Source organism: Antechinus flavipes, chromosome 1, assembly GCF_016432865.1.
Source record: "Antechinus flavipes isolate AdamAnt ecotype Samford, QLD, Australia chromosome 1, AdamAnt_v2, whole genome shotgun sequence".
NCBI lineage: Eukaryota > Metazoa > Chordata > Mammalia > Dasyuromorphia > Dasyuridae > Antechinus > Antechinus flavipes.
In genome coordinates, this window is record NC_067398.1 from 244,375,135 (window position 1) to 244,398,845 (window position 23,711).

At 48.6% G+C, this 23,711-nt stretch overlaps 2 protein-coding genes across 7 annotated transcripts; both read right to left on the reverse strand.

Moving 5' to 3' along the window:
• Positions 1-3,524: 3,524 nt before the first annotated feature.
• FBRS (fibrosin) lies at positions 3,525-14,745 on the reverse strand. 2 transcript variants are annotated; one of them, XM_051999104.1, is made up of 18 exons: positions 14,248-14,745; positions 13,293-13,472; positions 12,300-12,335; positions 12,156-12,185; positions 11,966-12,014; positions 11,536-11,836; positions 10,457-10,758; positions 9,929-10,134; positions 9,609-9,653; positions 9,253-9,348; positions 9,029-9,097; positions 8,458-8,487; positions 8,255-8,326; positions 7,245-7,371; positions 6,921-7,001; positions 6,131-6,214; positions 5,749-5,956; positions 3,525-3,840 (listed from the first exon to the last, which is right to left on the reverse strand). In XM_051999104.1, the coding sequence occupies exons 1-18, from the start codon at positions 14,728-14,730 to the stop codon at positions 3,717-3,719; spliced, it is 2,523 nt and encodes an 840-aa protein (XP_051855064.1). In that variant the 5' UTR covers positions 14,731-14,745; the 3' UTR covers positions 3,525-3,716. The 2 variants fall into 2 exon arrangements, with proteins under 2 accessions (XP_051855064.1, XP_051855056.1); XM_051999096.1 differs by lacking the exon at positions 3,525-3,840 and adding an exon at positions 4,334-5,527.
• Positions 14,746-17,015: 2,270 nt separating this feature from the next.
• On the reverse strand, positions 17,016-23,633 carry PRR14 (proline rich 14). 5 transcript variants are annotated; one of them, XM_051999126.1, is made up of 12 exons: positions 23,250-23,633; positions 22,137-22,220; positions 21,687-21,879; positions 21,064-21,179; positions 20,741-20,954; positions 20,146-20,189; positions 19,538-19,644; positions 18,613-19,216; positions 18,369-18,438; positions 18,171-18,262; positions 17,634-17,705; positions 17,016-17,395 (listed from the first exon to the last, which is right to left on the reverse strand). In XM_051999126.1, the coding sequence occupies exons 1-12, from the start codon at positions 23,429-23,431 to the stop codon at positions 17,146-17,148; spliced, it is 2,028 nt and encodes a 675-aa protein (XP_051855086.1). In that variant the 5' UTR covers positions 23,432-23,633; the 3' UTR covers positions 17,016-17,145. The 5 variants fall into 5 exon arrangements, with proteins under 5 accessions (XP_051855086.1, XP_051855078.1, XP_051855094.1 ...); XM_051999118.1 differs by having other exon boundaries at positions 20,693-20,954; XM_051999134.1 differs by lacking the exon at positions 22,137-22,220 and having other exon boundaries at positions 20,693-20,954.
• Between the last annotated feature and the right edge of the window lie 78 nt (positions 23,634-23,711).

Below are 23,711 nucleotides of genomic sequence, written 5' to 3' on the forward strand. Positions count from 1 at the left end.
GTATAGACTTCTGTTTGTGCACTTGATTTTATGCGAGATAATTATCCTTAACCTAACAAATTCCCTTCTTTTCTGACCCAATGTATTTCTTTTCTTCTTCCTTGCCATTTTTCTTTTAAGATCATCAGTCAATGAACATTTACCAAGTGGCTACTATGTATCAAGTCACTATGCTAGGAACTGGAGATACAAAGAAAAGCAAAAGACCCCTTTCTTTGGGGAGCTCACCATATAATGATGGAAACCACATGCAAATAGCTACGCATAAACAAGCTCTATACAAGATAAATAATCATAATTGAAAGACACTAGAATTAAGAGTGTTCAGGAAAGGATTCATAACAGAACCACTTCCAGTTTTGTCTAATCAGACTCCAAGATCTCAAAAGGGATACACATTTCTTCCCATATAAAGATGTAAGCAGTGTAGTCTTTAGTCCCTTATGACTGTTAATACTTATCTTTTTGTGTTTCTCCTATTCCTCATCTCTTTCTGTGCAGCTCTATTCTTTTCATCAACAATACTTGGAAGGCCTCCATTTCATTAAAATTCCACTTTTCCTCTTAGAGGATTATATTGTTTTGCCAGATAAATCATTCTTGGTTATAAGCCTTCTTTAACATTCTATTGCAAGCCCTCCACTTTATATTAGTTGCTACGTTGCTTTATGAGTGTGACTTGCCAGTAATTGAATTCTTCCTGCTTTGCTTTTCTTTGACCTAAAACTCTATAGATTTTTGACTATAATGTTCTTAGGATTTCTCAATTGACAGTTTCTTTCAGGTGACTGGTGGATTCCTCCTATTTCCACATTGTCCTCTACTTCTAAAAAAATCTGAGTAGCTTTCTTTCATGATCTCTTGAAATATATTATCTAGAGTGTTTTGGTCCTGGTTTTCAAGAAGTTCAACAATCCTAAAACTCTCCTTGATCTATGTCAATTTTTCTGCTATGTCACAATTTTTTGTTTTTTGACTTTGCTTCATTTCTTGTTTCATTAAGACAACTTCTATTTGCTCACTTGTAATTTTCAAGGAGTTTGTTGCTTAAACAAGATTTTATACCTCTCATGCCATATTATCTTCCCAATTCTTTTTCCCATTGATCTCATTTCTTTTGCAAAATTTTCTAGTTTCATTTCATTTATAAAAGCATGTTTAACTCTTACAATTTTTATTTCATATCTTCTAGGAACTTTAGTTGAATTTGTGCCCAACCTGTGCTTTTCCTTGAGGTATTGTTTGTAAATGTTTTGATGTCAATCTCTTCTTCTGGGTTTAGGTCTTGAATGTCCCTGTCACTATAGTAAGCTGTTTATGAAGGGACTATTTTCCAACCTAACTCTTGATTTTTGACTTTAAACTAAGCCAGACTCTATACACTTCTAAACAGAATGTCTAGACCAATTTTGCTGTTTTCTTGGGGTGTTGAGTATTATATTATTCCAGGATTTCAAGGCCAATTCAAGCTGGGGACCTGCAAACTTTCAGTGCTCCCAAAATAGACCAATGGCATATTGATTAGACAGAGTTCTGCAAATTGCCAATCTGGGTTTGTGTCTGAACAGCAGATCCTTGGGCTGGTCTCCTTTGGAGTTTCAATAGACTTCCGCTGCTGGACTTAGCTACTATAGCCAGCTGGAAAGCTCTACTGGTTCATAGTAACAGAATTACAAGGTTCCTTCTAGTCTGGGATTTCTGCCCTGGTTATTTTTCAACAGACTGTAGACTGACTGTAAGTTGATGAAACTCCACTCTACTCCTGGGATCAGAGCCACACAGCTGTTTGCTTCTGAATTTGTTCCTTATTCAGCACACAGTCCAAATCCACAACTGCTCCTTACCCCAAGCACCACTGCTGGGCACAGGGCCCTTCCTCAGTGTGTCTTGGATCTGTGACCCAGAACTGAGCAGTGACAAAGCCGCCAGTCGGCACCTGTTCCTACACTCTGCACTAGGTCACAGTGCTTTGATATGACTATGAGTCCTTATCTTTAAGATGCATCCCTGGAAATTGGAAAATTCTGCACTGCAGTTCCTGGCTAGACCACCATCACATGATGACAAACAGACTTGTCGGACTCCCTATCCCAGAGAATTTTCTTTCAGCTAGGTAGTAAAGTGGATAGAATACAGGGCCTAGAGTCAGGAAGACCCATCTTTCTGAATTCAAATCTGGGCTCAGACACTTACTGGCTGTGTGATCCTGGGTATGTCCTTAAACCTTGTTTGCCTTGCTTTCCCCATCTGTAAAATAGTTGTGGAGGAGGAAATGGCAAACCAGTATCTTTGCCAAGAAAACACCAGATAAGGTCACAGTCAGATATGACTGAAAAGCGACTCAACTTTTTCTAGCCCTCTCCTTTGCCTTTATCCTATTCTATCTTGAATCATCACATTTGTTCATGTCTTATCTCCTCAGCTAAAATGTAAGCCTCTTAGAAGCAGATAAGTCATGTTTTTCATCTCTGTACCTCTACTGCTGGGCATAGTGCCCTATATAGAGAATATGCTCAACAGATGTTTAGCTCATTGGACACAAGACAGTTTATACTTCATCACATGCAAGTTTCCTTCAAATTTAAAATATTGTGACCCATGAAATCATATTTCCCCATCTGAGAGTATATAGGTATTTTTCAATAGCCTGCTGAAGACATTAATTCCATTAAAAAAAAAAAAAAGGAATGATGCAAGTGTGGTGATTTGGTCATCAGGGATTCGGCAAGCTTCTATCAAGGTGCAGGTCATTACCTACTATTACCTCTGCATCTATTTGGGCCCTTGCATTCTATTCAATTCTTTAAAACCTAGGTAAGCACATAGTCCAAATAGTCCCAAATTAGTTTTACTCAGCTGTTTTTAGTGAGTTCTTTGTGATAGATAGATTAAACAGCTGAGTGCAGAGATGAGAAAGCCTAAGTAAAGGGTGTTCCTCTCAAAAATTTTTGGCTTAAAAATGTGAAACAAAATGTTTCTACCCCTACTTACAAAATAAGAAAAAAAAATTGGAAGTGACCTTGGAGATTATTTAATCCGATGCTCTCATTATACAGAAAAGGCTAAGGCTTAGATAAGTAGTAGATTGCCCAGGACCACAATAAACCAATAATTCAATAGTAGTTGTTTCAAAAAAACTTGGTTGCTCCTCTTTGGCTGGAACTCATCTAAATTTTGCCGATTTTAATAGAATGCAAAAGGCCAGCAGAGTAGAGAGATCTTTATGATATGGGCTCCTAACTCATGGGCCATTATTTTTGTCATTATATCCTGATGTTTCAAAACTAGGTGTGCGCTATATCCTTGGTTTCATTTGGGGGAAAATGAATTTTAGCATAAGGATAAGATGAACAGAATGGAGAAAACTAGAACAAGTCCCCAAAGTACTCAGTCTACCTCCTACCCCCAATCTCGGTCAGTGTTCTCAAAAGTTTGTCCCCTGGTGCACACCACCCAGTTTGGATACCCTTTTCCTCCCTCCTCCCACAATCCCAGGCATACAATCAATGAGGAGGAAGATAAGCTGCATTGTAACACTCCTTTTTTATATAAATATCCGCAAATATTACAGAGCCAACATCCCCCGTTTACCCCATGGAGGGAGCCAACTGAATCTTTGTTTTGAAACAAACCCACCACCTTAATAGTCTCTAAGGTGGCCCAGAACATAGGGGTACCTGCAACTCCCTGAGGCCAGGCTGGGACTAGGGTTATTGTTAGGAAGAGTTCAGAAAGGCAGGTAGCTTCTGAGGACCTGCCTGCCTTGCTCTGCTCCGTCCCCTGTTCTTTGGTCTGTGGGACATGACGAATTCAGCCTCCCTGCCAGGGAATTCAGGGACTCTGAGGGGAGGAAGCAGCATAAAGGTAGACACCAAGTTCTGCCTTAGGACAGCAGGCCCCCCAAGATTCTTGGGAAAGGAAAACTGACTCCCGGGGGATACTTGGTCCAGAGCACCAGGACCTACACATTGAGAGGGACAGAAATTCTGAGGCTTAAGAATTCAGGCTACCAGAAGCCTGGGGACGACAAAGAAACAAGATATAAGGCTGGAGAGAAGTGGCCTTGCCAGCCAATCAAAGAGGACTTTCCCCTTCCTCCTAGAATGGCAGGGTGAGATTAATTCCATACATCCTGGCCCAACTGAAAAGACTCAGGGAGGCCATTCCCACGTTTGTCCCTCACGTAAATCACCAATTTCCTGAGGAAAATAAAGCCAAGTCCCTGGTACCTCCTGCTGGGTTCCCAACCCCAACTCCCCACCAGGCTTTCCCCTTTCCTTCCCTTCTTTCCCCCCTCCCCCCAGACAGAGAGGCGAGAGGCTGGGAACAGAGCACCAGTCTGAGGATTTAATTAAACAAGGGAGGGGGGAAGAGGGGTTGGACTGAGGGGGCACCCCTGTAAAAATGTACAAAACACCTGGGGGGGGGCCATGTGGAAGGGGAGATAAATATGTACAGGGAACCCCCCTCCCCCTTAACCCCCCATCTTCTCTGACCCTATGAAGGAGGGTCACTGGTGACGTCTGATGTCCCAGCAGCCCCACCCTGCTTCCCCCCAGTAGGGAAGGGGAAACAAGAGGCCTAGGTGTGTGTGACTTTGGCCTTAGGCTTGATAAGCCTACGGGAGGCTGTCAGGAGGCTTAGCATCCATGGGACCCTCTGAGGGAGCCCAGACTTAAAAGGGGAAAGGGGAGGGAATGGGGGGAAAAGGAGAGGGAACAGCACTGCCTCGCAGGTAGTCACAACCTCTGCCCTCCAGGTGACCCCCATCCCTCTAGAGAGTGGCTCTTGCACTTAACCCCTGGTGGTGGTGGGGGGTAGGTCTGGGGCCTCTATTTTCAGTATGATCCCATGGCTGGGGTAGTGACCTCTGACCCCATGACAATTCCACAGAAGCCTGGGGGCCATGACCTTTGCCCTCCCAAGTAGGGTCACAATCTCCACCCTAAGGCTGGGTGGGGAAGTGAAAAAGGGGGGAGGGAAACGGAGCTCTACCCCCAGCCCCTCCCCTCACCTGTCAGCTCTGGGCGGCCCTGGTGGCCTAGGGGGGGAGCCAGGCCGAGGGGCGGGCACCAAGGGGGGTGGAGCCCCCAGCAGGGCCCCAGGAGGTGTCTTGCTAAGCAATTGAGGGGGCCCAGGAGCTGCGGTAGGAGGTGGGGGGGCCAAGCGACCATAGAGTAGTGGATGGGTAGGCTCCAGACCGTAGAGACGAGCTGTGGCCACAGCTCCTGCCCCTCCCAGCTCCTCCCCAGCCTCATAGAATCGTGGGGGGCGGGCCAGGCGTGGAGGACCTGGCAGCCAGGGCTCCAAGAAGGGGGCACATCGGTCAGAAGGGCTGGGACCCAGGAAGGGGGGTGGTCGGGGCCGATCAAAAAGCAGGTGTAGGCTGGGAGGCCCAGGGACCTCCTCCTTCCTCTCTTCCTTCACCCTCACAGGCTCCTTGGGGGGTCTTACCCCCTCCTCCCCAGCCCGGGACTTGGGGGTGGCTGGGGAAACTCGAAGCTGTGGTCGGGAAAATGGGAGATCCCTAAGGGAAGGGAGAAGAGATGTGCTTAATAAATGGTTGTTGCATGAATGAAATGAAGAACAAGTGACAATCACAAAAGAAAAATGAAATGAAGCTAGAAACTAGATTCTTTCTTAGTGAAGGGGAGCAGAAGATGGAGAAATAAATAAAGGTTAAATGGAGCTGAAGTCAGAGGAACAGAAAAAGAGGTAGAAAGTCACAGTGCTTTGGCAAAGCCATACCTATCTTTCTCCTCTTTTGGGGCTGAGGGCTCTCGCCTCTCCACTGGACGTTCTTTGTCCGAGCCAGGCGTCCGTGCAGCCTCAGGGGGTCGGGCCCAGGCAGGAAAGGCAGGGGGACCACGGTGCAGCCGGGCCCATGGATCAGGAGGAGAGGCAAAGGCAGGAGGAGCCCCTGGGCTTTCTTTCTGGGCAAAGACAGCACCAGTATCTAGAGAAAGAAAAAATCCAAGTTGGCCAACTCTTAAGAACCAGGAGCTTTAGGCTAAATATGAGATGACAAAATATAACTATCTTTACCACTGGATTACAGGACCAACACAAACTTAAAGAGAACCTCAACTCTTTTCCCCATCTCCCTTGACCACAACACCCCCATACTCACTGAACGTAGGGCTGCCCAGGCCCCCAAAGGCCCCATTGGAGAGGGCAGCCAAGGACGCAAAGCTGGTAGGACGCCCAAAAGGATCTGGAGGAGAGATAGGAATATCAGTCATAGCACTTAACCTTTCTCTAGTCCTTTTCAAGGTGTAACGAAGTATGACAAGGCCCCTACCCTCAAAGGAATTACATCTTCCTGAGGAGACAAGTAATACGTATAAAAGATCAAAAAATAGAGATGTAAGGCAGTTGTAATATAAGACTTCAAATAAATATGAAAGACAAGTGGTACAAATTTCCAAGAAGGAGAAATAACTATAGTTGGGAAGGCAACGGGATTTCTTAGACCCAGAACAACAGAAAGGATCTTATCTTTTAAAGGGACCTATACATTATCCAGTCCAACTTCCTCATCTTATAAAGAAATCAAGGCCATGAAAGAAATGGTTCACTAAATGTCACATTATGAATTAATGGCAAAGGCATGTTAACCCCAAGGCCAAGGTCTTGCCATTAAACTTTGTTACTTAATGGAGCCAGAGTTAAGCTGAACTCAAATGATCTTAAGGCTCTAGAGAGATAGGAGGGATAGAGAAGGGGTTTTCAGGCAGGGGAAGAGCACAAAAAGCAAAGATTCAGAGAAATGTGTGTGGTACATTCAGGAGACACTGAGGAAACTAGCCATGGATAATTGGGAAGGACTAAGGGTTCTTGACCTCTGGGAATGGCTCCTTATCACTCCTTAGTTTAGTCCTGGGTCTAGTATTGGGATAACTATGAGGAATGGCTCTTACCAATATGGGTACCAGGGCTCAGAAAGGATGCGGGGGGCCCGGGAGCTGCTGTGAAAGGGTTGGCAGCAGGATGGACAGCACCTGAAAGAAAAATTAAGACAAAGTTTTCTGCAAAGTAATTTAGAACTAAGATTTTAAGATCTATTGATCAGTCAAAGGGAAGAGCTGGAAAGACTCGCTTTATAAATATAGGTAAAGACATAGAGGCCAAGAGAGGAGCCTTAAGTGACTTATCCAACATCATACAATTATAGTTAGTGGCATAGTCACTGTTGGAACCTGTGAAAATTGACTCCCAGGCTTAGTACTCATTCCCAGACTTACCTGTTGCAGTGAAGAGGGAAGCTGGGTGAGAGAGCTCCTGCCCAGGAGGAAGGCCTCCATAGGCCCCGGGGAGACAGGGTAAAAGATCGTTCCGAAAATCCAGCTTATGAGGATCACCCTGCATTAACTGGAGAAGATGACTATGGTGAAGGATTTTAGTATCCTCCCTTCTCTACTCCCTTTCTCTATGCTATTTCCTTAGGGTGCTAACCCCTGAAAAGAATGAGGAAACAGGCAAATCTAGTCTTAGGTCCCATCTCAATTTCATTTTGAGAAGTCATTGCCCTCATATGGATACTTTACCCAATGTCTTTCTCTCTAAAACTTAGCTCCACTCCCACAGAGACAACTGGATGGAAAACAATTTGATAAATCAGACCCTCTTAAGAATTTCGCTTCTATCACTTCAGTTTTTTTGTACAGGGGGTTTTGTATGCCTTCCCAATGAGAAGACTGGGAAGGAGAAAGGGAGAGAATCTAGATCTTTTTTTTTTTTTTTTGCTGAGGCAATTGGGATTAAGTGACTTGCTCAGGGTCACACAACTGCGAAGTGTTAAGTGTCTGAGGCCACATTTGAACTCAGGTCCTCCTGACTTCAGGGCTGGTGCTTTATGCACTCTGCCACCTAGCTGCCCAGAACTCAAAATTTTAAAAACAAATGTTAAAAAAAAATTGTTCTATATATAACTGAGTAAAATTGAAATACTAAAAAATGAAAACATATAAATGTGCAGTGTATATGGGAGGAGGTGTTTCATTTCTATATGCAATTCCTGAGAAATGAAAAATGTTCAAGCCTCAAAGGAATGAGGCCTTGATTAACTTGTAGGCACCCCATGGGCAAATAGGGAAGCTGTTTGGGGGCAGATTCTCCTGCTGCTCCACTATTTGATGTGTGCTAAGTCAATCAGGCTACTAGGAGAGCCTATGCTTCCCTCAGCTCACTCTCATGCCTCCAGCTCCCAACTTTCCCTGATTCAGCTCCACCCTCCCTCAACCAGTCCTGGTACCTTCATTTTCTCCTGGTGTCTCAAGATCATATAGGCCACTCGCACATGCATGGCACACCACTTCCCAGGTTTCTGAGGTACAGAAGTAATGGAAGAGAAGTGACGTCAGCCTTCCCCAGTCAAATTTCACTTCTTCCCATCACCTATAAGACCCTATCCCATGCCCATCTCTATTGAACCACTCCCTTTCCCAACCTACTCACCCTCAGTGGGGGGCGGAAATGGTCAGGAATCTGAAAGGCGGAACAGAATTGGGAGGACATTTTAGTCTCATACGCACTCATAGGTATTCATTTTGACAAACCCAGACTCTAAATTTTCAGCTTCCCTTTGACCTTAAGGTCTTGGCCTCCGAGTCCAGAGATCAGTCCTTAGAGCTCTTTCCCCGTAAAAGAGCCCTCTTAGCCATTTTATTAAGCCCCTTTCCCTGGGCTACTACCTGCTCCTAAAAGCTTGTCCGAAAAAGTTCTAATTGCCTAATGAGCCTTGTTGACAATTCAGAACTTTCCTCTTCTGGATACTCTCCCTCTACCCTTGTCATTCCTTAAGAAATTCTTTCCCTGAAACCCCTGCAGCTTATTCCTAGGAAAGTAAAGACTATAGTCCCTAGGAAAAGCCTACAATGAGAATAGTTTTACTTCTCTGGAAGTAAGAAAACCCCCAAACTATTAAAATTCCAAATTTTGCCTATGTGCCTCTCAGGCTTCCAATGTACTCACTACTCCCACTCCTCATTGCCAAGATCTGGCCCTTTTTTGTTTCCCTCAAACTCACCTGTGTCCCCTTTTGGGGCAGCCCACTGGGGACCGGCCCCAGTCGTGGTGGCAGTTCTGGATTCGTGCTCTGGATAAAGGAAGGGAGAGTGGGTAAAGAGATATCTGGTGACCTCAGGCACATCTGGAATTTAAGTTAATTTCCCTAGGGCTTTGGAAATGGGACAAGCAGCACCCAATTTAAGATAGGTAGGAAAAGAGAATATCTGTGTTTTAGAAACTTACCTTAGGCTGGAAAGCCCCCTGCAGAGAACCAAAGGAAACAGCAGGAGGCAGACCAGGGGGGAGGCCAGGGACAGCAGGGGGGAAGGCCGCATAGAGCTGTGAAGGAAAAAAATGACCAAACTGGGGGCATAGAACAGCAGAGTCTCTTTCTCTTCCATCATACTCTTGTCTTGCTCTATAACTAAAATTCAGTGAGGTCTCATCTTCTCCTAGGACAGATTTAGAAGCTGCAAGTAGCCATGTTCCTACACATTGTTGTCTTTTATACCAAACAATTGCTCATTAAGCATCAAGAAAGAAACTTGCCAAAGTATTCCCACACCCAACTACAAACCAGGGCCCCTCACGGCACTCACGTTATGCCGGAAAAGGCCTTCGATTTTTCCTGGATATTTCTCGAACTATGAGAAAGAAGGTGGGAATAAATTAGAAGCCAGAGATGCTAGACTTTCCTATCTCCCTCTGGACAGCTCTACAATATTCGGGTTCAGATGGCTCCCTCCCACCCTAGAATCAAAACACAGACACACACAGAAACACAGACACAGACACGTACATTCCCCCCACCCCCTGTCCACCTCAGAGTGTATAGCACCATCCCTCACCCCACCTCTCCAAAGGCTTCAAGTGCCCCTTCCCATCCCCAAAAGGCCCCTGGATGGGAGGAAAATCTCACCATGTGGGGACCGTGGGGGGGCAGCAAGCCAGGAGGGTAGGGGGTGAAGTGCTGGTGGGTGTGCTGGTGGGTGTGCTGGTGCTGGTGGTTGTGCTGGTGGAACTGGAAGGCCAGGGGCCGGGCTGAGCCCCCTGCCCCCCCCACCTCGGGGCCTCCCTGGGCGCTCAGGAACCGAGTGCTCAGGTCCTGCCGCATCAGCTCCTGCTCTGTGAGAGGTGACCAGGATAGGGTAGGGTGGAGGGAGAGAGGGATTTATGCCCCTCTCCTCCGGGCCACCCAACTGCCCTATTCAGGCCTCGCCCTCGTGGGCGCTGATCCATGGATTATTCCTTTCCCTTGGGCTCCATCCTCTTTGGGATATCTTCTTGTTACTTCTAGACCCAACATTTGTTCCTTCATTCTTTCCTTTCAGGCTTCAACCCACACCCTCCTCCTAGATCTACTATCTCTTGAAACTTAATTTCCCCAATCTAAAAGCCAGTGCCTCTTCTCTACCTTTCAAAGCCACGTAGGCTCTAGGGCACTCACCAGAGAGGGCACTGGCCGTCGCAGCCCCAGGGTGGCCTGCCACCTGCAGCAAAGGTGGGGGTGGGGGTAGAGTAGGACCAGGGGAGAACAGAGCAGGATGGGGTGGTGGAGGTGGTGCCCGTAACCCAGTAGGGGGAAAGCCATGGCTGGCCAGAGGCAAGGGCAAGGAGGGTGTTGGGGGCCGATGGGAGAGTTGAGCTGAAGAAGATGAGGATGAGGAAGAGGAAGATGAAGAGGAAGAAGAAGAAGGTGGAGGTGGGGCCACTGGAGGGGCAGGAGCCTTCGGAGGTGGCCTCGAAGAACTGTGAGGAAAAAAAGCAGGGAAACATGAAAAAATTGGAAGAATCCTATCTGTTTACTTGAGGGTCAGACCTGCTAACGGCACCCTTCTCATATTCAATGCATTTATAAAGCTTTCCTCCATCATGAATCTTCTGGTGTTGAAAAGACCTCAAGCTATGCTTACAGACAAACATGAAGATGTATACCATGGACTTATTTTCAGGCAGAGCAGCTTTCTTTTTTCCCATTTCTGTTGCTTCCTATCCCTCATCCTTTTACATCATCTTTTTTCATCTATCCTACTAACTTATCTGGACTGTTAATTTGTCTCTTCCCTGGCTCCCATAGCTTTAAACTATAAATGCATTGTTTTATGTTACTCAAAAACATACAGTTTGGGATTATTGCATCTCAGGATGCCTTTCACAAATTTTCCATTTTTCCCCCAAGTTAAATTATTTTCCAATTCAGCTCCCTTTTCAGAGTGTCAAGAACACAAAAAGTCAGAAGACTTAGCCTTTAATCCTGACTTTGCTATTAGTTATGACATGGTGATCAACAAATGACCTTCCCTCTCTGGGTCTCAGCTTCCTTATATGCAAAATGAGCTCTAATATTCTATGGTTCTTAATGTTTCACACGAATCTGTTCCCTCCCAAGTGAAAATGACTGACTGCTCCTTTACAGCACAGACACCAACCTTTTTCATCAATGCCTAAAATAGGATAAACAGAAGGACTACACATATAAACTTATAACCACATGATGAATCAAATTAGTTTCCTGAGGTAACTTACCTGCCAGTGCTGAGGTCCAGGCCACTGCCATAAGTGGAAGAGCGAATGCCGAAGGGTGAAACCCGGAGCTGCAATTGGGGTGGGGGTGGGGGTGGTAGGCTGACAGGGGCTGGCATAGGGGCTGGGGGAGTGGTTGGGGGTCGGGGGGCCGGTGGAGGCAGTGGCTCCTTGGCAGGGAAAGGCACTAGCAGCGGGTCGGGTCCTGGGGGCTGCTCCTGACTCCGCTCCAGCCCCGACACTTTGGGGATCACAGAGAGTTTCGCTTCACAGTTCCCATTTAAGTTGCCATGGGGGCCCGAGGCTGAAAGGGGAGGGGAAGGTACAACATCAGTAGCACACTGGGTGCTTGCTGTCCCTCCTCCCTTCCTGGGAGCAACTAATCTCCTGCTGTGTTCAGCCTCAACCCCAGCCCTGGCCTCCAGGAACAAACCTTTGCTGGTTGAGACAGTAAACGATGGATCGAGGTCATCATCAGAGACCTGGCAAGGAAGAGCAGGGAAAGCAGTCAGTTCCTGGTGGCACAAAAGACTACCTAAAGGTGTCACAGTCCCAAGTCCAAATAGCCTCTGGGCAACCTTGTCAAGATCTGCCCCCACCCAACACATGCACCACCAACTCACCCTCTCGTCCAGGTCACTCTCCGCGTCACACTGGAGAGAAGGAGAGACAGAAGTGTCAGGGGAGGGGAGAAGAGTTGGCAGGGGGCACGGCAGTGTCTGCTGGAGAGAGAGTGGGAAAAAACTGGGCAGGGAAGGAACACTTACTATGTATCCGGCTTCCAGAGAGTTTCGGGAGGAGGCCTATAAGGGAAGAGTATACAGGTGAGGGACACTCATCAGGAAGAAGTCAAAGGCAGAGTCAAACAGGCATTTGACTCTCTGTTGTTGTGGCTGTTGTCCAAGTCAAGCTCTAACGTTGATTCTATCAGAAGATCTGATCCAGTCCTAGATTAATCCCAGTCTTAATTGTCCCAATTCTAAAGAGTTATGGAATCTTAAATATTAATAAACATTTTAGGTCATTTCAATCTAACCTTCCAACCTAAAAAAATCTTTTCTTTAATCTGACATATGGTCAGTCATAGTTTCAGCTTAAACACACCCCATGGACCTCCCGATCACATTTCCAAAGACAACCCTTCCATTACTGGACAATTTTAACCATTAGGAAGGTCTTCTTGTGCTGTCCACCACTTGGGCCTTGATGTGAGAAATATTACAACTCTTCAAAGGAATGTTTAAAGATAATCTGCATTCCTCTTTCCCTCTCAACTCCACAAAGCAGTCAAAAACTCATATTTATGAAATATCTGCAGTTTTTGGCCTGCTTCCCACCTCCTTCAAGATTCATATTCTGAGACCCCCAGCTCATCATGTCCTTGGGAGAGTTGTTTCCTTTGGGACTCTTAAGTTCCCAAGGTCTAGTCCTCCAAAAATTAGTTAGAAGTAAACTTAAAGATCATCTAGTCCAGCTTCCTTTAGAATACAGGAATTCCCCTTCTTTAATGCTTCTAAAAGCACTACCCTATAAACTTTCACCATTAGTCCTAGCACAGCTCTCTGCAGGGCCATTCTCTGGACCTGTTCCAGTCTGCTCATGTCCTTCCTAAAGTGTAGGACCCCCCAATTTAAATCACAAAGCACTGATACACCAAGTTAGCTACAGAAGGACCAAAATGGGAATTGTGGAAACATTACGGTAGAGAAGGCATAAGACGTTATTTGAAGAAGAGGAGAATAAAAGATGGCATATCTCACCTCTTTCCTCCTTCGCTTGCTAGACCTTTTTCGGGCACGGTCCCCTGGGGGCCGGCCAGTTTCCCGGTCTGAGCTGTCTCCTGGCTCCCCTCGGCCCCCCCCTACACCCCCCCGCTTCCGCTTTCCGGAATGTTTTAGCCGATGCTCCAGTCGCTCTGGGGGCTGAAGGGATGCATCCTTCTGTGGGCAAAAAGTAGACAGGTGAGAGAGAGAAACTAAATAAAAACCATCATTTATGTAGCACTTCAAGTCTTCATAGTTCCCTGTAACCATCCCATCTGATCCTCAAGGTAACAATGAAGATCAAACTAATGTTTATCACCTGCCTACTATGTACCAGATGCCGTTTGATATATAAATGCAAAAGTGTTACAGGCATGAACCCCACTTTAAAGATAAGGAAACTGAGGCTGAGAGAGTAAGGAGATTCATCCATAGTCACATAGTTAACAAGCATCATGGAAGAGATAGAACCGGGCTCTTTTCTGATCCCAAACCCAGGTTCTGCCTCTAGGCCCTGCTACTTGTGACAGACTGTGCTTGTTTCCTCCGGTAGGCCAGGCTCCCTCCTCCCCCGCCCACCCTGGCTTCTGCTACTCTTTTCTCCAAGGCCAGCCCTACGGCCTGCTGATGAATGGCCAGCCCGGGAGGGCGGACAGCAGCCAGCCAGCCAGCCAGCTCTGGGGTGTGGTGGCTCCATCGCAGCCAGGTGGCCCTGGGGATCGGCTCCCCTCCCACCCCCCAGGGAGGGCAGAGGCCTGGCCAGAGAAGCCGGTTGCTCTGGTTTAGGATGCCATCCCCCCCTGCCCCTCCTGCCAGGCCGGCCCCTCAGTCCCGAGCACCGCCGACTAGGTCTCCTCCCCCGCTCTGCCCCCAGGCTTCAGTCCCTTCCTCCCAAACTCCAATTCCGGCCCTGACAGCCCCCAGCCTGGGTTCAGGCCCACCGAGGCCTCACCTGCAGGGCCTCAAGGCTGGCGAAGCTGGCGATGGCGAAACCATCGATGAGGTCCTCCTCCTCCTCCTCCTCTTCTTCGCCCTCCTCCTCCTCGTCGTCGTCCTCCTCCTCCCCTCGGCTGCCCGAGCCGGGGGGCCGCTTCCTGCCCCGGGGTCGGGGGGGCCGGCGCCGCCGCCTCTTTCCCCGGGGGCTGCCTCGCTCCCCCGAGGAGGCGGACGACCAGGGCCGGGCTGGGGGCGGCGGCGGCGGCGGGGGTGGCGGGGGTGGGGGCGAGGACGACGACGACGACGAAGGCAGCAGCGCCGAGGCCGCCCCCAGTAGCGTCCGTGGCGCGTCCCCGGCAGCCGCCCGCCGCCCCCCGCCCCGGCGCCGCCGCTCCCGGTCCCGCCGCGAGCACCGCCGCTGCCGCCGCGGCTGAGAGGCACCCTCGCCGCCCCAGCCCGGCGGGCCGGGGGCCGGGGCCGGGGCCGCCGCGGTCTCCATGGTGACCGCCCTCAGCCCCGCATCCGGGAGCAACCGGAGCCACCCCTCAAGCCCGGAACCCCGGGGGCTACAGACGGAGGAGGAGGAGGAGGAGGAGGAGGAGGAGGAGGAGGAAGAGGAAGAGAGGGCCACAGCCTCCCCTTTAAGGCGGGGTTTACAGTCCTCCCGGCGAAAAGCTGGGGGCCGCCCCTTTAAAGAGGGAGCCGAAAGTCCTGAGGAAGATGGGAGCCGGCACCACCCCTTTAAGAACGGGCTCAGAGTCCTCCGGGCGGTGTAGGTCACCCCTTTAAAAGGAGCTTAATGTCCTCCTGAGGGAGAAGGGGGAAACCACCCCTTTAACGAGACTTTGAAGTTTGCCAGCAGCAGCAGCAGTCCCTTTAAGAAAGCCTTGTGCTTCTCCGAGAGCAGCGGACTTCCCCCTGGGAGGGGTGGTTTTCAAGTCCTCCTGAGGAAAAGATTCAAACCTTTACAAACGGCACCAAAGCTCTAAGACAGACGCAGGCCCAACCTTTAAAAGGATTTAAGACCCTTCAGGTAACGAAGACTGCTAATTTCAAGACTTTTAAGGTCCTAATGACACGAATGACCCCTTTTAAGGGAATGAGTTAATTTACAGTCCTTCACATGCGCCCCTTTAAACCGAATTTAAAAGGCCTGGGGAGGAAGATAGAGATGAGAAGTCACTTTCTCCCTAGTCTTTGCGACGGCCCTGTCCGTGATTTGGCAGCTCTTGTCCGGCAGCTTCCCCTTTAAGATAGACGTTGGTGTCCTCCGAGTACAGCAACCTCCCCTTTAAGAAAATTTAAAGGGGCCTCCTCTGAGCCCAGTTTCTCCAGCCTCCTCCTCCGGTCGCCATGAAAGGCGTGAGGGGGGGCGGGGCTGAAGGGGCAGCCCCCAAATCCCCGGATGTGAGGCAATGGTGATGGGGAATGGCTTTGCTTTCCGCCGACATAAAAAGTCCTTCCTTCTTCCCTTCTTCCCTTCTTCTCTCCCTGACTTGCCCCTTTAAGGGCCTGGGAGCGGCCGTTGAAAGGGCGGGGGTGCTGATCGCGCTCTCCCGTTGTCTTTAGGTTCTCTCTTCTTCTCCCCTCCCCCGCCCCTCCTCTCTCTCCGTCTCCTTCGCCTTCTCCTCCTCTTTTCCCTCCCCTCAGAAGGACTCGATCTTTGATAGGCCAAGACGGCGTTCGTAATAAGGGAGTCTAGGTGGAGATCGGTGGCCCAAGGAAAAGTAATTGGATCGTGTGAGGAGCTGACCCCTCCCCTTTCATTTTCCCGAATCCTGATTAGTCCTACGTATATCTGGTCCCGGTTCCCCGGCTCCCCCGCCCCTTCCTGCTGCTTTTTGATTGGGCTTTCCGGATGACGGAGGTCCTGCGTAACTGGGAGGTGGCGTGCGCACGTCTCTCGAGTCGGTTGGCTAATCCACACTGCGTGGACGCGGACTGAACCAAGTTTGTCTCCTCTGTCCCCCTCTTCTCGGGGTAGTTGCTTCCTCTCATCTCACATGCGCAGTTTCTTCGGCCCACCTCCGTCAAGCCTGGTCCAACCATTGGGGCGCCCAGATGCAAACCCAGTTTTATCCGAGACAGGGGTGGGAAGGGGTTGGGGGGGCGTTTTTAAACGCGACCTCGTGCTCCAGGCCTGGCCGCAGAGAGGGGATAAGAAGCCATCTGGCTGCTTAGGGCGTAGATTTCCCGAGGCCCACCGTTCCGGAGGTTCACATGGGGGTAGGGGAGTGGGCACGGGAGCTTGGAGCCACTTTGGCCTTTCTCTGCCTCCAGGTCTCGTCTTCGAGATGAGGCAGAGATCCCCGTAGGCTGAGCCAAGAACCGTGCCATTGTAGGAGGGAGGAGGAGACCACAAAGACCAAGTCACTTTAGAATGGGGATGAGTATTTTGTAAATCTATCAAATGTTACATTAGAATGCCCTTTTAAATCCAGCTTCAGAAAGTCCCTGGAGATTCTCCTCCCTAGGGTGACTTTCCCAATACAAGTGATAACTTCCAGGAAACACCAATTTGCTGTGACATTTGGGTCACGATAAGCTACTCCAAAGGCTTCGAACATCTCACACTTTCCAACTCCCAAGTCTCTGATTACACCATACTCTTCACCAGACAAACCCCTGAGTTCAAATCCCAGGCTTGGCCACAAAATACCTGTGACGGTAACTTAAGTCACTTAGCATCCCTTGGCCTCTACCCCTCATCCATAACAATGACTCCTCCCAGATCTAAATAAGACACTAGGATTTGAGGAGTATGGGAATCACAAAGGGACAAAATAACCATATGAAAAACTTTACTAACATAAGGGAGAAAAACAGTCAGATGACTGAACACCCCTCCTCCCAAGGGCAGGGCCCACTTTCCAAGGCTGGACGGAAAAGCTGCTGGACATAAAACTTAAAGATCCTAACCCTTGCCTGGCTCCTCTTCCTCTTGCAACAGCAGGGCATCTAATTCCTCCAGCCTCTGCTGCAGCAAAGGTCCCAGGTCAGGAGTAGGAGCTCTGCCAGGGGCAGGACGAACTGCCCTAGAAGGCCTTCGGTGACGAGGGAGGCTACAATCTCGGAATTCTACTGCTCTTCGAAGCTTCCGGGAACTTGTGAAGACCAGGGTTCCATTCCGCTCTCTTGGCTCTTCAAAGATAGTCTCAAAGGACCTAGAACAGGAAGGGGCAAGTTAGCATCCTATAGAATCACATCAATAGAAGGAAGGGACCTTTAAAGAAGCTAAATAATTTGCCTAAAACCATTCAGCTAATAAGTGGTAGAGGTAGGATCTGAATCTATAACATCTCCCATTTAACTATTTTTATACCCACCGACAGGTCCAGTGGCTAGTCCCATTTTTTATACCTTAAATGTTATGCTCTTTTTCCCAGTCTTTCTTCCACTTACCGTTTGGCTGTGGGGGAACGATAATTCTTGTTGGTGTAAATTTCTTCTAGGCTGAACTCCTTCTTATTTAACCTATGGGTCAAAAAGGGCAGGAAGCAGAAAAGCCATTCAGGCCAACTCTGGATAAAATCACTAAATCCCCTCAATTAAGCTGGTTGAATGATGTCAATATTTACAACAAATGGTTTAAAAGCTGGAATACTTAAGTCATGGATACATTAAAGTAACAAAAGATCATCAATGATGTTAAAAATTTTTTTTAAATTCATTGTTAAAATACTTTTTCAATTTTTATTATTAGAGAGTTACTAAAAAAATAAAAATGATAACTCTTTAAGAGTGCAATGAAGAATCAAACCTAACTTCAGGGCCTCAAAAATAGAGCTAGTATGTCCTAGCAAGAAATGGAAAATTAACCCAAATTAAGTTTCCCGTGGCTCTTCCCACAGTGAGAACAGACCACACCCACAGAAGATAGTAAAAAATCATATAGTACTTCTATATAAGGGCAATGGGTGTGTTAACAGAGCCTCTCACCTGATTGGTCGAGGCAGCCCCATTGGAGTGAGGTTGGGCTGAGTCCTGGATGGTGTCCTGCGAATCCTAAAGCAGGAGACTTTTCCCACAGACTGCCAGCAGAAGGAAGGCAGAAGACAGGTCATGAGGTCTGCCCTAGTCCCTTAGTTTGGAACCTCCCCCAGTCCCTCCCCCAATCCCTCCCTCAAATGGTTCTACCTTGGTCTCAGAGTCTGACAGCACCATATCCTCTGGGCGTGGTTGCTCCTCCCCTTGGGGGGAGCAAACCCTAGAGAAAAAAAAAGCAGTTAAGCATATAAGCCCAACATTTCTCTTAGATTTCTTTTTTCATATCTAGACCAATGCCCTACCCTTGAAGCTGCCCCCAAGAAGGAGGAAGAGAGTAATCAAGAATCTAGAGAAATGAGAACAGTCAGGATACTGCAGTTAGATGGTGGGTTACCTGGATTCTGGCAGGTCCGAGAAAGAGGAAGAAGTAGAAGCAGCTGGAGAGCAGGTGGTGACAATGTTTGGGGGTGCACCTGACCCTCCCAAGGGAAAAACCTCTTTTCGTAGGCAAGGCCGAGAAGGTGGTGGGGCCCGAGCCAGCTCCCCACCCCCAACTGTGTGCCTTCTGGGACGAGGCCTATGTGGATGTGGAGGGAAGGCTGACCATGCACAGCCCCCTTCCCCAGGGGGCCCCAGGTCCGGGCAAGAATGGCTTCGACCCAAAGTCGGCCTAGGGGCAGCAGGGAGACCAGGGTCCTGGGTCCTCCACTGCCGGATTGGAGGACGAGGGCTTACAGGCCCTTCCCCCTCCCCTACCCGGACTCTCCCAGACTCAGGGGCTTCTGAGATGGCAATCTTCAGCTCTAGCTTCATGGGTGAGGCTGGAGAGGGGGGGTTTGTGGGTGGGGCTTGGGGGGTTTTGGCTGGGGTGAGGAAGATGTCAGCAAAGCTCTCCAGCTTAGAGCGGACAGAGCGGAAGAGTGGTGCCAGGCCCCAAGGACTCAGGCGTGGCCGCAAGAGGCTGGAGGGTGGGGGAGACGGGGTCTCTGGCTCTGAGCCTGTATAGGAGAGAGAGAAAAGAAAGTGAAGGGAGGAAAAAAAAGACTCCAATATGGGTTCCTGACCAAGACCTATCCCTCATACTAGACTTATCCATTAAGGAAAGAAGTTCCAACACAGAAAGCTAAGCTCTACTTTTAAAGTGCCTGTAGGCTACAGATCTTGACTTCACTGAACAGCTGTCTGGTATGTTTACAGAGCCTTTACTTTTTCTCTTCAAAAGCCAAGATGTACATGATAAAAAATCCAGTGCCACATCCTTTCAATCCTTACCCGGGGCCTCCAGAAGGATAGGCCAAGGTGTTCACTGCCCCACCTACCTGGCAAAACGCATTCAGAATGGTCCACAGGAGAGGCCTGCCGAAACACTGAATCCAAGTCCCTGGAGGAAGGCATTGATTGGTGAATAGCTGTCACATGATCAACTCTAGGGGAAAGAGAGAGGCAGACAGCTTGGTTTGAGGTGGGGGGCAGGAATAAAAAAATGTTGAATGAAATCCCCAGTTCCACCAACTCATCCAATCAAAGCCTGTCTTTCTCCAGACATTCCATCTCTTCCTAACTACAGACCTGAAAGAATCACCTTTAAAAGGGGGTAGGGATGAAGTAGGAGAAAGAGAATCCCAGATGATGCTTTCACCTAATTCACCATATTAGGTTTCAAGAATATTAAGAAGCATGAAGGAAAAAGGGAATTCAAGAAGGGAACCCCCCCTTTAAGCTGTACCCACTCAGAAAGGAAATAGATGCTGAAAGCCAGTTCTGGTCCCCCTGCCACACTAAAACCAAACCACTCCCCCTTGGCTTTAAGCAACCAAGTTTCCATGGCATTCTGCCACTGTGGTTGCCTCCCCAGAAAACATTGCAAATCAATGGGAAAATGCCTGGCTGACTTCTGGGATAGTCCCAGCTGACCCAGGCCCCTCACCTGCATGCTGAGATCCCTGGGTCTTCAGTCTCATTGTTGAAGCCCTGGGGATAAGCGGAACAGAACTCACAGGGAGGAGAGCCACGCAGGGAGCCCCCTTTGGCTTCCATTAACACTTAATCAGTGCCTGCTAACTTCCTAGAACTCAAAGTCATTGACACTAGTTCTCCCTTATTCTTAACATCCCCTCTTAAGAGATCAATCCATTTCTTCATTCAGGCTGTTTCTCTTACCTGGAAAAGCCTCCATTCTTCATCTTACTTAAACCTATTCATCTTTCAAGACCAAGCTCAAGCCCCAACTCCTCCATGAAGCTTACCCCCAATACTCTAGTTCATATTGATCTTACCCTTTTCTGAGCTGCTCTGAATTCCGAGACAGAAACACACAAGTTAGCTATTAAACTGTTCTATTGTATATTATTAGTATTAAAGTATAACCAGCTGGAGGGAAGACCCATTTTGATGTTTCTTCCATATTCTCCAGAACACCTGTCATAGCGTTGACTACAAGGAAGAGCTCAAAACAAACATGACTCATTTAATACCCTGATGTCCCTGTCTTCTGCTCTCCATTCTTTTCTTGGGATCCTCACCAGCAGCTCCTGGGCCTTCACTGGAGACTGAGGATTCTTGATATCCTCCAACATCACAAGCAGGGCTGGCTGGGAGGGCTTGTCTTGGTGTGAAGTGTTCTCCTCAGCACCCCGCGTGGATGTTCCCATTTGTTGTGGCCTCCTCCTCTGGAATCCAATACGCTTTGGAGCTCGAGTCAGTGGTTCCCGGCATAGGGTAGACCAGTCTGGAGGTCTAGAAGGCAAGAAAAAAGGAGAAAAGTCAGGTAAGGTAAATATAGACTGACTTTCCCAATCTCTTCAAATTTCCCCCTTCCCCCCCCCTCCCCCATGGTCCCACTCACCTTGACTGAGGGCTCCAAGACTGGCCAAGTGGGGAGATAGAAGGCTGGGAACGGTTGGATTCTAGTCTACTGCTGCGTCGAGGTGTAGTTGACATTTCAGGGAGCATCTCTTGAGACTAGAAGAAAATTAGTAGGAAGGACAGTATCAAAATGTAAAACCAGGTTGACACCAGGAGCACTGAAAGAAATCGGCTGTCCAAATGCATCAACAGAGACTGGTTTTTAGGACGTGAATTAACAAAGAATGATAATAACAATTTCAAAGAGGATATCATGAGATTAAATATATGTGGATAAAAAGGAGAATGAAAGGAAAGAAACAGACTAAGGGGAAGTACACATTTAGAATGCTGTCTGATCAACTAACACCTTGCACAGTTTGCAAAAGCTTCTGCATACCAAGCAAACATACTAAATATTTTTTGGGGGGAGGCAATCGGGATTAAATGACTTGTCCAGGGTCACCCAACTACTAAATGTCTGAGGCTGGATTTGAACTCAGGTCTTCCTGACTCTAACTAGGGCAGGTGGTCTATCCACTATGACAACTGTTCCTATACATGCTAAATATTGAAAGTCTAGGTGGGGCAGGATCTAGGCCCTTCCCTCTTAAGAGGACTCACCATTCTGGTGGCAATGACATCTTCCAGTACCACAGTGAGGACCCTCTGAGAAGCCTTCTCCAGGGGTGACGGAGTTCCTGCCACCCTCTGGCTCAGCTTGGGTTCTCCAAGCTGCTGCTGCAGTCTTGGCCGTTTCCGAGTTCTTGCTCCCCATGGTGCTCTAACCAATGGTTCCCGGTTGAGGGAAGGTTGACTGGGGTGGATTAAGAGGGGTGGGGGTAGAAAAGAGGAAGGTGTGTGTGTATATGACCCCCAGGGTGGTGCTTGATTAGCTCCATTCATAAACCCTTTGCCTGGTAAAAGTGATGATAGGTCAGGAAGGAAATATTCCCACAATGTCCCCGGTTCTACCACCCCCAGGTTCCCACTACCCTACTGGGGGACTGATTCTCTTCCCTGAGGAAGAAGGATGAAGAAGATCTAGAGGGAGGCCAAGGGCCACGCTCTCACCTGGAATCTTGGGGCAAGTCCATAGGGATATCGATAGCTTCAGGGAGTCCCTGAAGGGTCCCAGGTTTAACCCCTGGCTGCAGCCTGGGGTAGGGGGAGGGGAGTAAGGGTCAGCCCCTCTTTTAGGGCTGTCCCCAACATGGCACCCTCTTTGTTAGGCATAAGAAAATACCTTTAATCTTTCTTGGAGAATCCCTTCACTCCCAGATTACTGTTAATACCTATCTCCTTGAAGGAGTCCATTACAAATTATATCCCACTAGCTAATTCCTGAGAAAATCCCCTAGAATCTTTTCCTACCCGGGAACTTTAAAAAAAATTTACCTGTTTCCTCAAGGCCAATGAAGATTTATTCTTTCTCAACAGCTTGGACCCTTAACATATATCTTTGTCTAGAGACTCAAAGATTCTCCCACGAGTCATTCCTTTCTCCCATTGGATCCTTGGGAGAGCTAACCCAACCATCTTAGAAAAAAATTTCTTTCCATCAAATCCTTTACAAATCTTTGTACCACAAATGTGTTCTTTTGATCCTGCACCTTCTCCTTAAAAGCCCTCAAAGCTTCCTCCATGAGGGTGAAAGGAGGATATTCTTCGGAATAGTTTTTCTCGGTGACTTTCCTCCTCTCCAGCGAATTGCAACTATTTTCCTCCCCTCAGACAGTTCAAAGAGCTTTCAACCTCACAAGTTTTTCAAGTTCTTCCCACCAGGTCCCACTAGCGAACTTTCATCCTTGCCACATCCCTGAACAGTCCTTCAGCCTCAATCTAACTCAGACGAAACCCATGGGACCAGAAATCGCCCTCTACTAGCACACAACTTGAAGATCTTCTTTCCACCAGATGTTGCCAGAGATCCTCGACTACCAAATCTCCTCAGTGATCTATCGCCGAAGATCCCTCGGGATCCACTGTCAAACCGATTCCCCGACCCATAAAGTCCCGGGAACGTCCCGCCCATCCCAAATCAATAGCCCACCGTACTCTCTTCCCCGCGGGGGAGAACATGGGTCGGCTTCCCTCCCTTCAGCCCTCCCAGCCGCTCACTCTCTTTCTTTTTCTCTCCCCGCCCCGCTTCCCTCCCCTTCGCCCATCCCTCCGCCGGCCGCTCACCGCCGCCTCCCGCAGATCCCGGTTCTCGGACTGTTCCCACCTCCGGCTCCTTTAAAACCTGCCCTTCCTGACCCGGCCCAACCGCCGTACACCTTCTTCCCTGGGCCGACGGGCGCCGCCCAATCGCCGGGTACAGTCTTCCGGGGTGGTAAAAAAGGGCGTGAAGCCGCCGCTGCGGCCATTTTCCCTACGGGCAAGAAGCCAAAACCTTCGCCATCGTGCTTGAGGGCAAAGAAGAAAGTGCTATGAGGGCCAGAGAGGCCGGAGTGGCGTCATCTTCAAAGAGAGCAATGTTAAAGAGAGCTGTTAAAAAAGCTTCCTCAGGAGTGGGTATAAAGGTGGCGAAGCTAGAGCAGAGCCAAATAGTCTAAGGGAATCTTCCGGTTCGGTTGCCCCCACGTCCCAACAGCCATTGAGTTAGCACCACTGAGCAGCTTCAATTCCCTGAATCCTAGAGTAGCC